We start from the raw sequence: 15,000 nt of genomic DNA, 5'->3' as shown, positions 1-15,000 counted from the left end.
TCTCCAAAGTGTAATGAAATGCCACTGCAGGGATTCAAAGGATCTGGCCAGATGATTTATGATTCATCCATTCATCCGGCCCACTAATCTGACCAGATCATTACTGTCGGTCGTCCATCAGATCGCTGAATGACCGTGTTTAAGATGAGCCCCTCGTACAGCAGAGGGTCCATGGATGTATTTCTTATCTCTATCCTTCTTTCCTTTTGAACTTCTAGAATCTAACGGATGAGTGCTCTACCAATTGCTCTGCCATCGTGGCTGTCCGTCAATCCTTGGTCGTCTGTTGAGCGATGCCTTCAGTTTACCATTCATCACGAATCAAATTGGATGTTTTTATTTTTTAAATGACAATTCATTGATCCGAGTCAGTTAATATGTGGAAGATGTTTGCCATTCAAGATCAGCCAATGGTTAAGATGCTTCAGTTTTGTTACTTTCTTTAGAAATGCTTTTTTAATCTTGTGGATCCTTCATCATTTGTCAGTTGAAAATGTAATTTGGCCATCAGTTGATAATCCGGCTAGGGTCCTTTTGTAGCCATGAGCTCGCGGTAGCTTTGGTCGTTATAAACGCCCTTCAGTGGTTGCCTGGCCGGTGGCTAGCGTGATGCTAACCGTCGGCTGATAAAGTCACTGAGTTAGCGTAGTGCGCCGTAGTCAAATAGCGTAGCGCACCACTGCCTTCCCCGAGGACTGCCCTCATTTCCATTCTCTCTTCCATTCTGCTATCTGTTCTCTAATCCTTCCACCACCGTCTGAGTAAAGTACAGTTGGATTGTACTCTCCAGCCCCTCAAGGGAATGATGAGCTGAGCGCTGAATAATGATGAAAAGGACACAAGAATTATTTTAGAATAATCATTTTTAATTTTGAGAATTTTTATAGGAATACCAAACAAATAGTTTGCCTGTGGATTAATTATTATATTCCATGTTGCGCACATATTGCCACTGAGGGTTTTCATGTTAGAATGTATATTACATGCATTGAATATGAAGAATCATTCAACTGTACTTTATGGAATTCACGAAAAATAACGATGCATTGATGTATCCCCATCCTGAGATGTCAGATGCCTCCTTGTCAGTACCACACGGCCCGCTGTCATCTGCTCAGACACAGGTTGTCTCAAACGCTGATCATAAATTAAGTTAACAGAAAGGTATCTTTGCATTATGCAAATTAGTTCTCTCTCTCTCTCTCTCTCTCTCTCTCTCTCTCTCTCTCTCTCTGTATGTATGTAGCCTCTCCTGTTCTGCCTCTATCTCCCAGAGCCCTGCTCTTTGCCGCCGTTCCAGAACATGCGATGACATTCCCCGGCTCTCAGGGTTCTGCTTTCTAATTAAAAGCGCTCCAGTATTCCAACAGGATCGCCGTGTGATTCAGTCTTGCCGAGATGCTTTCAGATAAATACATAGATAGATAGAGAGAGAGAGAGAGAGGGAGAGGGAGGGAGGGAGGGAGGGAGAGAGAGAAAGAGAGGCCACAGAGCTGCTCATCACTCACACAATGCAACCAGCAGCATAGCAGCAGGGGGATGTTTGTCTTATCTGCCTGGCTGTCTGTCTGTTCCGCCTGTCTGTCCTGTGTGACTGTCTGTCCGTCTTGCCTGCCTGTCTGTCTGTCTTGCCTGCCTGTCTGTCCGTCTTGCCTGCCTGTCTCTCCTATTTGCCTGCCTGTCTGTCCTGCCTGCCTGTCTGCCCAACCATTTGATTCACAACAGCCCTACTCTCTCTCTCTCTCTCTCTCTCTCTCTCTCTCTCTCTCTCTCTCTCTCTCTCTCTCTCTCTCTCAATTCTCTCACTCTCTCTCTTTCTCTCTCTCTCACTCTCACTCTCTCTCTCTCTCTCTCTCTCTCACTCTCACTCTCTCTCTCTCTCTCTCTCTCTCTCTCTCTCTCTCTCTCTCTCTCTCTCTCTCTCTCTCACTCTCTCTCACTCTCACTCCCTCTCTCTCACTCTCTCTCCCTGTTCCTCGCTCTCTGACACACAGTCTGTGTCTGTCTCTCTACCTGTCTACCTTCTGAGGCAGCCAGGAGGACTAGTTCACAGGTGGTACTCTGTGTGAGAATGTGGAAAAATAACCGATGAGACTGAAACGATGTGTATCTCTTCCTCTTGGTCATCCCTTCACTCTCTTTTACATTGGTCCTGTGTGTGTGTGTGTGTATGTATGTGTTTTTGATGTCTGTCCGTCTGTCCGTCTGTCCGTCTGTCTGTCTGTCTGTCTGTCCGTCCGTCCGTCCGTGTCTGTGTGTGTTTGATGTGTGTCTGTGTGTGTGTGTCTGTGTGTGTGTGTGTGTGTGTGGCTGACAGACAGGTTCCTCTCACCTTGTACCGTGTCATCGGTGACATCCAATCCTCCGGCGCCGTCTCACCCCCCCACTGCTCCCAGCCTCCATTGTGTCGCCCGTTAACCACTTTATCGATTAGCCACCAGTTAATTACAAACGACTCGGCGGCCGGACGCGGGCCCCGATAGAGACGGGGCCCTGAGAACCCCCCACACACACCACTGTACACCTCGCACAACGACTACACACACACCACTGTACACCTCGCACAACGACTACACACACACCTCTGTACACCTCGCACAACGACTACACACACCGCGCAGAACGAACCCCTCGGAGAGACTGATCCATCGCTGTCACTCGCGGCGCCACGCGTCCGTTTTACTTGTTCCCACGCCTTTTAAATGATGTTACTTCATTTTTTGCGTGATTTTCCAACCCTTCTCTGGGGGTGATTGTGTGTGGAGGTGACCTGAAACACAAAGCACCAGAGTGTACCCAGCGTGGAGAGGGGCGCCTGCTTGATGCTGTTACCGTCCTCATTCAGCATCAACCTGGAGGAGCAGCTCCACCTCCAGACCCACGCCTGTAGCCTTCCTCTTCAGCTCATACTGTTTAACGCCAACAAATACAGTTAGCATATTAATACCTATAATTATATTAACAACAATGATAATAATATATGCTAACAAACTAGAAAAACTGACAAAATATAAAGGTGAAATCAAGGCGCTATACCTGCACGTTTAGCACTTTATTTCATGGCGTTTCACTTCTCTTTGACGTCGCATGTACTTTGTGCAAAAGGAAAAAAGGAGCGAAAAAAAATCTTTATCAAATCCCCATTCTGAGGCTTTCAATAACGCAGGCCATTACCTCACTGGCGCTTTTGTTCGGCCTATACAAGAGAGAACAAAATGGTTATTCAGGAGGACGCTTTAGATTTTTATTGTGGGCTTGCTATTCACAAAGAGCACCGTTATTGTATTAAAAAGAACCATCTGTGGCAGAAACAATGGCTTCAAATTATCTGTGAATACCCAGTGAACAAAATATAAAGCTTTTCCCTGCTCATTATGTGGGCTAAGCTAGGGGGTGGAAGATAGGAGCGGGAGGCGCAGACTTTGCTATAACTGACTTTTGTTGTTCTTGGTCGCATTCTTCTCCTTTTTAAATCGGCCCCCTTTTCAGATTGTGTGTCGCCATAAACGGCTTTTCTTGTTCCAGGGGTAGCGGAGAGGAGAGAGCAGAGCTCCATCCAGAGAGAGAGACTCCGGCGAGCTGTAGGACGCCGGCCCAGACGCACTGGCCGGCGGACCGGAGCGCGGCGGAGCTCCGGGGGGCCGACGGGCCGCGTAACGGAGACTCCGCCCGGAGCGCGCGTTGCTCTGGGGGTCGGACTGGACTTCTCTCGGGGTTCCGGCTGAGGAAAATACGACGACGATCATGAGTTGGAGTTCGACAGATACCAAAAATGGCACCGAGTTTTTTTTTTGATTCTGCAAATCAGGCGGAGAGGAGGACGACTCCCGAACTGGCACGTAAGTTAGAGTGGGATGGCGGGAAGAGGGCTGAGGCTCGCCGCAGCCCGTGGAACATGGTGTGTGTGTGTGTCTGTGCGTGTGTGTATGAGTGTGTGTGTGTGTGTGTGGGGGGGGGGGGGGGGGGTGCGTTTGTGTGTGTGCGTGTGCGCTTTTACGCGCGCGCGCGCGCGTGTGTGTGTGTGTGTGTAACGTGCAGTGGAGTGGAGTGATAAAACAACATAGCAGAAGAGCTTTGCTTGCTGACTGCTTGCCGGCTTGATTTACTTACTTCGTTAAAGGGACTCCAGAATCCGACAGCGATTCTAGGACAACATTTTACTCGTTTCATGTGCTTGTTTACATTTATTTATGTATTTTTGGTTATTTTGGATGTTTATTTTGGTTCATTAGGTTTATTTGCACCCTGGCCTAAATATCACAATGTTAATGACGCATCATAAATGATAAATTCAAAGTGTTTTTTTTTTCGCATTATTCAATAGGCCTATTTTATTTGTTAATTAATGGCTTTCAATTCCACTAATCTTATTAACGCTCAGTTCACGTAACATGAAAGGTATATATTCAAGGTTCAATTGAAATTCATAATCTCCGGATTAAATTCTGTATTTTACACCACTAATAATGATAATAGTAATAATAACAATAATAATAATAATAATAATAATAATAAGAAGAAGAAGACTTTATCATATTGTCAGAGTTATTATTAATATAAGTTCTTATTGGAGTAGCCTATTTATTAGTATTAATATAGGCTAAGGAGTGTTATTGAGCATATATTATTTATACGGATAGTAATAATGATCGTAGTCATGAAATTATAATATTGACATATTAACAACAAAACAATATTATTTATAATAAATAATAACACAAATATAATAATATTATCTTTTCATTATTTTATGTTATCTAGCCTGTTCCTAATGTTAAGAGTGGTTACTATATTCAGAGTTGTTCCCTGACTTTATTTTTTCGCATTTTATTTATAGCGTGTCAACTAGTTTGTCAGCGAGCATTCATTCCGCGGCGTCCCAGCTACCAGTCCCTGGTACCAGTCGCTGGTACGGCCCCTAGCGGCCAGGGGACACACACACACGGCTGAATCGTTTCACATGGCCAACACCCCTCGGTATCACTTTAACTAGTCAGTCGTGCGACTTCGTTTAATTATTATTGTAAATACAATACTATTCTTATAGTAAAGATAGCAGCTCTACGACTATTTTATATAGGCCTAATACAAATAAATGGAGGCAAAAAAACGACAAATCTTTGGCTTATAGTTATAGCATACCTCTGGTGTGAAGACTCGCGATATGTCAACAACTTGGCCAAAGGTCCGGGGGTTATGAAAACAGGATTGCATCTAAATTCTTCGCTTTGATTTTGTATATCACGGATGTTTCTGATTCCATCCAATTGCAAGCCTGTAGCTTTATTTTTTATATATTTTTGCCACAATTATGTCGGATGTGTGAAAAGAGATGTTTGTTATGTCTGTAGAACAACCACCTGGTCTAGCGGGGGTCTCACAAGTGGTCCGGCTGAGTGTGCCTGTTAGTTCCCCCATGGTCTTTGTCCAATAACTGCTTTAATTCAGAGTCACTCTGAATGCAGGACCCGTTCCCGGCTAGCTGGGGCATTCTTTCAGAGTGTTGCCGGGTTCCCGCTGTTCCTTTATTATCATAAGCAGATTAGAGGTAGCGGGGAACACACTCAGATGCAGATAGCCGCCGAGCGGGCTATTTCAACTCTGCATTATAATGGGCCGAGCTGCATGTGTCGCGCCTCGCAGCCTATTAAGCAGAAGATGAATCTTATGTAAGGTGGCTTGGGCCGGCTATAATGAGAGCACAGGCCTATGCGCTCCTGCACGCGTTATCAAATGGGCTAAAACAAAAAAAAAGAAACGAGCCCTGACCTGTTCAGATTCAATTATGATTTAATTTGTAGACGTGCATTTCAATAAAATAATTTCAGGTGCATAGGCTATGTATAGCCTACTTGATACGTTTTTATTAATTATTCGTGGCCTACCGGCGTATTTGACAGATTTTTAGTTTCAGCCGATGTGTGAGTGTGTTTTTGTGTGTGTGTGTGTGTGTGTGGGGGGGGGGGGGGGGGGGGGGGGGGGGGGGGGGGGGGGGGGGGGGGGGGGGGGGTTGGAAATATCTGGTATGGATGATATTGTCCGTCCACTTTTTTTCAGGATGAGGTTACCTTGGTAACCTTGCTGGTTACCTTTTTATAACACCTTTTGCATTTACTTGGACTGTTATATTGTAATACTGGAAACAAACCATCGCTCAGTCAATCGTTCACCTGCACGGACGCACTCCAATTCAAAAACTTTCCCATGCCTGCTTCGGCCGGTAGGCGGCGCAGACGTCACGCAGAGGGGCGCTCCGTCACCGACACTCATCTCTCAATAGTTTGGAAAAACTTGGCAAATAACTGGCTTTGAATTTCGACCTGTTCTATACTGTGGATCTTTTGCTGTGTTGCTGGCAAACAGTCGATGCCATCGATCAGGCTGAATGGAAGCTGAGCTGTGTCATTTAGGTTTATAAGCCTTCTTTTACACGATTTGATAATCCAGGTTATATTTTTTAATATTTGAATTCATTTTTTTCGCCAGGGCCATGCTTTTATGTGGCCTAATAACATTGTTAATTTAAGCCACAACAACAACAACAGCAACAACAATAGCAACAACAATAGCAGCGCAGTGGAAGCGGAGTTTAGTTTTTGTTGGGCCTTTTGTTACAACAACATCCGAAACAAAACCGTGAACATTGAGGCTCATCCGTGTGAACAAAAGACTGAGGAAACATCTTGGATTACCTTAGCCTTCTCAATGCTACAACACACAGGCCCCTCCTCAGTGCTGAGGGTGAACTCAGACTTGATTTAAGTGTAGTCATGTTATTGCCAGTCTGGAATTAGAAACATTGAGGTACAAAACAACGCTGTATTGTCTATGGCAACAAATAAACTGCTTTTATAGTTTAAGCATAACATTAACCTGAAGCCTTTTTCCTACTGTTTATTAAAGACTGGTCAAGTTTAAAGTGTGATCAAAAGAAAAGTTTCTTTTTTAAATTAAGAAATAAAGTCATTAAGGCAATTTGAGATTTTATTAGAGGACACATTTTGTTGTTATAAACAAAATAACCTAAACGTTTATCCTACTGAGATTAACTTTACTTAAACTGGGCAGTCTGGTTTTCTTTATTACATTTCTATAATGATTTGGTATTGCCTATAGCCTATGCATGCGCTGACATATTGTCTACTGGAAATATGGGTCCATCGATATATATATATATATATATATATATATATATATATATATATATATATATATATATATATATATATATATATATATACATATGTGTTTATATAAAAGCCTTGCCATGTTAAACATGTTTCTATTGGCTGACAGCATGTGGGCCCTGCTGTGATCCGAACAGACCCCGCCCCTTTATGCTAATTGCCTCCCAGTGCCGTGTCAGAGGAGCGGGACGATTCTGATTGGTCAGGTCGAACATTTATTCACTGACAGCCCCATCACATGAATGGTTGTCTATTAACTTGTTCAAAAACTATCTGGAGTTGTCAAGGCTCCGGCGAAGAGGAGCAGAAGTAGTTTGTTGATTCTTTTTCGGAGAAGCGACAGGAGAAGTTTGTGGACACAACATAGCAGGGACCTATTGGGAGAAAGCTCTCTCTCTCTCTCTCCCTCTCTCTCTCTCTCTCTCTCTCTTTCTCTCTCTCTTTCACACACACACTCACACACACACACATACACACCCTGCGAGGGAGTGTGGGAGAAACGGTTTGGTGAATGTTGTTTTTGCAGTGAAAAGTTCCTGAGAAATCGACCAGTAACTTTACCCGCGGCCTCAGCTCTCCTGTCTCTTCTGGCTTTTTGAGGTTTTCTTATTTTTCTCGATTTTTGGGAGTTCCGAGAGAGGCGGTGGTGATGTATAACATGATGGAGACCGAGCTGAAGCCCCCTGTCCCCCAGACCAACACGGGGGGCACGGGCAACACCAACACGTCCGGCAACGGGACGAACCAGAAGAACAGTCCGGACCGGGTCAAGAGACCCATGAACGCTTTCATGGTGTGGTCCAGGGGCCAGAGGCGGAAGATGGCGCAGGAGAACCCCAAAATGCACAACTCGGAGATTAGCAAGAGACTGGGCGCCGAGTGGAAACTTCTGTCAGAGAGCGAGAAGAGACCTTTCATTGACGAAGCCAAGAGACTGCGGGCACTCCACATGAAAGAGCATCCGGATTACAAATACCGTCCCCGGCGGAAAACCAAGACCCTGATGAAGAAGGACAAGTACACCCTGCCCGGCGGTCTGCTGGCCCCCGGAGGAAACGGGATGGGTGGCGGGGTCGGTGTCGGCGTGGGAGGCGGTCTGGGCGGCGGTGTGAACCAGCGGATGGACAGCTACGCGGCGCACATGAACGGCTGGACGAACGCTGGCTACGGCATGATGCAGGAGCAGCTGAGCTACCAGCACCCCGGGCTGAACGCGCACAACGCCGGCCAAATGCAGTCCATGCACCGCTACGACATGAGCGCGCTGCAGTACAACACGATGAGCAGCTCCCAGAGCTACATGAACGGTTCCCCCACCTACTCCATGTCTTACGCACAGCAACCCACGCCGGGGATGACGGCTCTGGGTTCCATGGGGCCTTCCTCGGTGGTGAAGTCCGAGTCTAGTTCTTCAAGTCCCCCCGTGGTCACCTCCTCGTCCCACAGGGCCGCCCCGGGGTGCCAAAGCGGGGATCTGAGGGACATGATCAGTATGTACTTGCCCGGGGCGGAGGTGAGCGAGCAGACAGCCCAGACAAGGCTACACATGTCCGGGCATTACCAGAGCGCCGTGCCCGGTTCAACGATCAACGGCACGATGCCACTAACACACATGTAACACACATGGAAGAGCCAGAGACACAAAGACAAAAACAAGAAAAAAAAACTACAGAAAACAACGGACATTTTTAAGAGAAAGTTGGACTACTACGCTGGACTATTTTTGTACAGAAAAAAAATCGGGATGGGAAAAGTTGTAAAGAAGTCTGAAGGAGAAGTACCCAGGACTGTTTCTTTGCTTTGGTTATTTTACAGAAGCGTTAGAAGAGCCGGAGGAGCTCGCGGCTGATCTCCTATTCACTGAAGAGTAGAAAGTGGGAGTCGCAATCAAATGTTTTATTATTGCAATCACATTTTGTACAGTATTTATCGAAGAAACATTACAATCAGATGAAATTGTTGAACTGCAAGAGGTTACATTTTTATGAAACGTCAGTTCTGCAGAAAAAAATAATGATAATTGGAAGAAGCGATTAGGCGTCTTTATTAGGCCGCTGCAGACTGGAGAGGGAAGGGAAAGATAAACCAAGCAGGTAAAAATACTTTTACTTTAAGGTCAATAACAGAAACATTTTAATTTCATTGAAAAAAAATGCTAAATTGCCTTTTCCCTCAGAGCTTAAACATAGGTTAATTTATATTCCGTCTCCCACTTTTCATATGTTAGAGGTATGACGCTTGTGCTCTTTATTTTTAATGATTTGTACAATTTCTGTATATTTACTGTGATATTTTAAGTTTTTATTTCCAATTCCATTCCCGTAGTTGTATTTTAAAATGGTGGTCTCTTACGCAGGACCAAACCTCTCCATGTATATATAAATATATAAACTGGAACTAATACCATCCTTATAACAGATACAATTTCAGCTGAGTTTTTCGTCAATATGCAGTTTGAAATGAATAAATTTTGGAAATTTGGATACTTCAAATTGTGTTTTAATTGAATTGCAATTGTATTTGTTTTTTGCAAGGATTTAAGGTTGCTTGGTAATAACAATTTCCTGTTCACCCTGGGCCTGTCTTTCATTATTTTAAAACCAAACTTTATCTAGGCCTATGGAAAATAATAATGTCATGAATGGGAAAATATTATTATTAGTACTAGGCATAGTAGCTGTTTTATTATTCTCACCCAGTAAGATGAATTTATTCACCAAACAAGAATGGGCTATTTTTTTGTTAGGCTTTGAGTTCAATTCAATGAAGGAAATTGATTATATTCCGATTAACTACATTTCTATCTTCTAGTTGAGCGGTTTATGGTCGCGGTGCTTTGGACGGACAGAGATCCACTTCCAGGAAAACTTTGTTACCTTCTGTAGAATGGACCAATTATTCACCAAAATGTGGAAGATTGCCAGGTACCTTTATGAATATTATTATATTTATAAAATCAATCGCTGCTACATTTAGTGTATGTTACATTGTTTGAGTGAACATCACTCTGTAGATCAATAGATGTTTCAAACATTTATTTTTAATCCAATGTACAAACTTTTTTGTGTATAGGCCTATCGCCTACAATAACACGGGCCTAGACCAGGTCTCCTCGTTAAATATATTCTAAAATTATTCAGAAACATTGATTCCTTGCTTCAAAAAAAGTATGGTGACGTTCAGCAGCCCAACGTCCAGTCCCCTTATCGTCCCATGTGTTATCACATCACTAAGACCGGCAGATCATTCTAGTTGTCCAATTAGGCCTGAATGGAGCCTGGGGATTTCCTCCAGGAACTCAAGAGAGCGGGACCACCGTCCCGGGTTCTCCCGTGATTAAAGACCATCATACAGGCTCGAGTGTGGCCGTTTAATTTAATGTTTAATCAAACGGGCCCTGCTGTTCCCCGTTAACCTCCCTTCTCATGGTTCAGGCTCCTCGCTATATGGCCCCCACCGCATCTCACCAAACGCGGTCCCGCTTCCACCGAGACACGCAGACCTCTCTGCTGGCCTTTCACTCATCATAATCATTTGCTTGATGAGCTCACTGCGCGCTCGTAGCTGAACATAACGGCCTTAAACCTAACGTGTGTTTGTGTGAAGTACGGGGGTGGATTAGATGCCATGCTGGGCTGCTCGCTGCCAGGGGAGCCGAGAGGGAAAGCGTCTGTTGCCGCCGGGCTCCCAGGGGACTGCAGCTCACATTAACCGCCAGATGAATATTTGAAGAGGCCCTCGTCCCGTTGCTATTATCCCCTACAACTACTTCCTTGCTCCCAGCCGGACCTTCAAGAGGTCAAGGGATCGTTGCTTGTCCCTTAATTATTGATGTGAACCGCTGAATTGGTTGTAATAGCTATAAACAGTGCGTATAAAAAATAAAGAAAATAAAGAATAGGTCGTGGTTAGATTTATTAAATCTCTTCTTGCCTGTGGGGCCTCGAGGCCTCATTGCGGGGTGGTTTTCCCTATACTGAGCAATGGATCTTTGAAGTTATGAAATGCTGTCACCGTGCTTTGGTGGACATATTGAAATAGCAGATGCATCATATATAGGATTAATTTGATGATCAGGTTCCTCGTGCTTTTTGAGACGTTGTGAACGTTTTCGAAAACCGGTGTCGTAACCATATCGGGATGTCTGCCTCGGTTCAACGTTTAACGTCACCACATGTTATGCGCTTATAGTATTTTTATATTAAAAAATAATTCATAATTTATGTATACAAATAACAGCCAACAAAACACAATTGATCCATGATGGAAGGCGTGTTGTTCTCCTGTAGATGATGATTTTATCAGGCCTGTTGGCATGAGGCCTATGCGCTGAAGGAATTATTAATATTTACAAAAAACAAAGATCTTGTCCTGCCATCTCCATATCATTTAGAAGCCTTATGAGCCTATAACTCGTCACAATCAAAGTTAAACCAATATATTGGCCTACCTAGATTTAACATCTGCGATCCAAAAAGTGATTTATTCTCAGAAAGTATCTGCTGTTTAATAAAGGCGTCGTGAGGCCTAATAAAAACACAGTTAAACGGTCTAGTGTCGAACCTTCGTTTCTTATTCAGAAAGTCTGAAGGACGGTTGCCTAAAGGACTATTTAATGCAAATATCCTAGAGGTGGACTAGAAGAGTAACACAAAATCAACCACATAACAAGTCGAATGCTTCTATGATTATAGTTATTATACCCTGTATGGATAGCCATTATGAATGCAAATGCTACTCTGAGTGTTTGAAGCGCAGTTAGTCTGCCATTATCGTGAGGGTGATTCTCAAATATGGCGCAGTAATAAGGTGACTGCTGATTGGTCATCTCGGTGCATATAAGAGTGACACCTGAAACGTGTTCCGAGGTTTTTTTGCACCCTCATGACTCCGTTCGTCTCCCCCACTTACACCATCTTAAAAAACATCATAGGTCCCCCCCCCCCCCCCTTCCGTGTGGTGGGGGCGTGCAGGCCCGATCTGGGATATGCGGACTGCAACAGGTGGGAAGCGTGCGCGCCTCGGCGTTTTTTTTTGTGGCCCGCGGTTAAAAAAAACAACCTCCCAGATGTTATCTATGATACCCCTGTCCTCTGTGTGTGTGTGTGTGTGTGTGTGTGTGTGTGTGTGTGTGTGTGTGTGTGTGTGTGTGTGTGTGTGTGTTGTCTCAGCGAGTAGACCTATGGTTATTGCATGCATGCTCCAAGCGATTAAGAGGCCCAAATAATAAAAGGTTCATGGTTAATATAAGTGTCGTTCAGAGAGGCCACCGTTCGTTTCGATCTGAAAACGAACCGATCTGAGGTAGTGACAGTAACTCTATCATGGAACATGTTTGAGAATAAACCTTTGGCCAACATTGTAAACATTTAACCAACATATGTTATGTTTGGTAATGGTAGATACGCGATTATAGATTCGTGTTTTAATTAGGTCACCCCTGCTTAAGCACACACACGCACAGACACGCTCGCGCGTACAACGGGTTTTTCGGACCTAATCCATCTCGAGCCACTTTCATTTTTCACCACGGTGCGGAGAGGGGGGGGGGGAGCGGGGGTGACGTCACAAGCCGCGGACAGAGGGGCGACCCGAAGCGAACGGAAATTAAACCCAAGCCGTTAGAGAAAGCCCTCGTTGCCGCCCGTGTTCTGTTTGGCGTTGAATATGCTTTTTTTCCCTATGAGACATTTATATTATTCACTCAACATTAAACCAAACAGCTTGAACATAAATGATGTAACTTTCGTCTCAAATCCTGGTTCTCGAGTTTTCTTTTTTCGCATTTACAGATGAGAAGCAAAATTCCCCCTGCGGCCTGAAGCAGGCGATCACGGCCCCGCACTTGCTCTATTTTATAAGTCTTTTTTGAGTGAGCCAGCAGAGAGGGAAAGATTGTGTGTGTGTGTGTGTGTGTGTGTGTGTGTGTGTGTGTGTGTGTGTGTGTGTGTGTGTGTGTGTGTGTGTGTGTGTGTGTGTGTCAAACCAGAGCCTGGGTGGGGGTCGTCGGGTTGGGGGGGGGGGGGGGGGGGGACTGAATGGCAGCAGTAGCCTGCTGATATAGCGCAGGTGCAGGCGAGGGAAGCGATGGAGAGTGGGTGAGTGTGGGTGGGTGGTGGAGGGAGATGGTCTCTCTCTCTCCTCTCTCCTCTCTCTCTCTCTCTCTCTCTCTCTCTTCTCTCTCTCTCTCTCTCTTCTCTCTCTCTCTCTCTCTCTCTCTCTCTCTCTCTCTCTCTCTCTCTCTCTCTCTCTCTCTCTCTCTCCCTCCCTCCCTCAGTTCTATTCAATAGGACCACACACTGACACAGGCCAGCATGTCATCGGCCTGGCGCTGCACTCGGCCTGCATTCTCAGAGGCTCGGGGGCCTTCCGCGAGTCACGGCCCCCCTCGGCTCTCTCCGCTCCTCCGTTCATCATCTCTGCTCATTGATGCTGACAGCTTTATAGAGTGCCATCATTAAAGGAATGCACGTTTTGTTTCCCCGAATTCTGCCTCTGTTGGCTGATTTGAAATAGTTATAAAAAAAAAACATCGCAGCCCAGTTGTTCATTTTATCAAAATGTATTACCGTTTGTTGAAGTGTATGGCACATGGTCCCGGGATTGGTCAGGGCGTTGTGGGGTGTTAGAGAGGGAAGGAGCTGCACTGGGGATTGTTTGGATGGTGTGCAGGGGGTGTAGTAACATTGAAAGCAGCCGACAGTCGACAATATGTCGTCTGTTGTATTGTGGTTCGGTTGCCAAGGCGAGATTCTGGTGGTGTGGAGGAAACAGGTTCCCGATAACGCAACAGTCCATATCTCACGTTTCACAGCCCGGCTGACCTCGCTGAGACTTGTGTTGCTATAGCCCACTTTATTAGATTATTATAATATTTAAAGTATCTGACATTGAATGAGTTCGGTCTTCTTAAGTTCCTGCTTTGTGTTTTTATTACTATTAGGCATGTTGCAAATGATCTTGTTCTTTTGATTCAATTTAGAAGGATATAATCTCAAACGATGGCTAATATTTGGACATATCTCCGTATAGTCCTTTCTGAGACCTCTTGGGGCTGGGTTTTCTCTTGCGATAGGTCTAAATCCAGGAACCTCGATTTTTGAATCGTTGGAATATACTTTCATAGAGCAGACGTTTTATCTTCTAAAAATAGAATAGTGCACATTGTCTTATAACTAATTTGAGTTAATACAGCCTTAATGACAGTATAACACCGCACTAATTGGTCCTTTTTCCTCTACAACAATGCTACTAGATGAGGATCTCTTTATTATTTAATAATGTCAAACGCTTGGATGGCTGTGCTGGCTTCTCCCCGGGGCTGGGTCCGTCTGTCCGGGACGGTCTGTCTGTCGAGAGGGAAAGGTCAGCGCAGGTCCACTTGAGGAGATTCATTCGCATGTCGACAATGGGAAGGGAAGCAATCAAAAATAATAGTGATAATATATAATAGTGAATAATAGTGATTTATCATATTAAAATAATTGGGATTTTACAAAGGCTTCGATCATTTCCAAGCAACTTTTGTGAAATTGAACGTGTCCCCTTCCCTCTGCGCGCGGCCCTCTGGATCTATCACTTCCGCCCCGGGGGGCCTCAGAGCACCAGGGGCCTCGGTGGGACCATCCACCGAAGCCCCTGGTGCTCCCGACCCCAGTGGGACGGTCCCAGCTGAAAGTGAAAACCGCGTTTTATTGCTCTTTTGTTGTCGTCCGGAAGTTTGTCGACTGGACGTCTCCGCGGCAGGCTCGCGGGGAGTGGGAGTACATGTTACTGAAGACTTCCACTGAGTCAAATCACAACCAGTCTTACA

General features: G+C 45.0%; 1 protein-coding gene across 1 annotated transcript; it reads left to right on the top strand.

Annotated features, from left to right (window-relative positions):
* Positions 1–7,469: 7,469 nt before the first annotated feature.
* Positions 7,470–9,599, top strand: sox2 (SRY-box transcription factor 2). The gene has a single exon (XM_079739094.1). The coding sequence runs from the start codon at positions 7,837–7,839 to the stop codon at positions 8,803–8,805; it is 969 nt and encodes a 322-aa protein (XP_079595220.1). The 5' UTR covers positions 7,470–7,836; the 3' UTR covers positions 8,806–9,599.
* Positions 9,600–15,000: the final 5,401 nt, after the last annotated feature.

This window comes from Pollachius pollachius, assembly GCF_949987615.1.
Source record: "Pollachius pollachius genome assembly, chromosome: 7".
NCBI lineage: Eukaryota > Metazoa > Chordata > Actinopteri > Gadiformes > Gadidae > Pollachius > Pollachius pollachius.
The sequence above is the reverse complement of the archived record's forward strand: the minus strand, read 5'-3'. Positions and strand labels throughout refer to the sequence as shown.

Excerpts from the sequence above, each read along its gene's own strand:
- sox2 (XM_079739094.1), top strand. The coding sequence starts at position 7,837 with ATGTATAACATGATGGAGACCGAGCTGAAGCCCCCTGTCCCCCAGACC.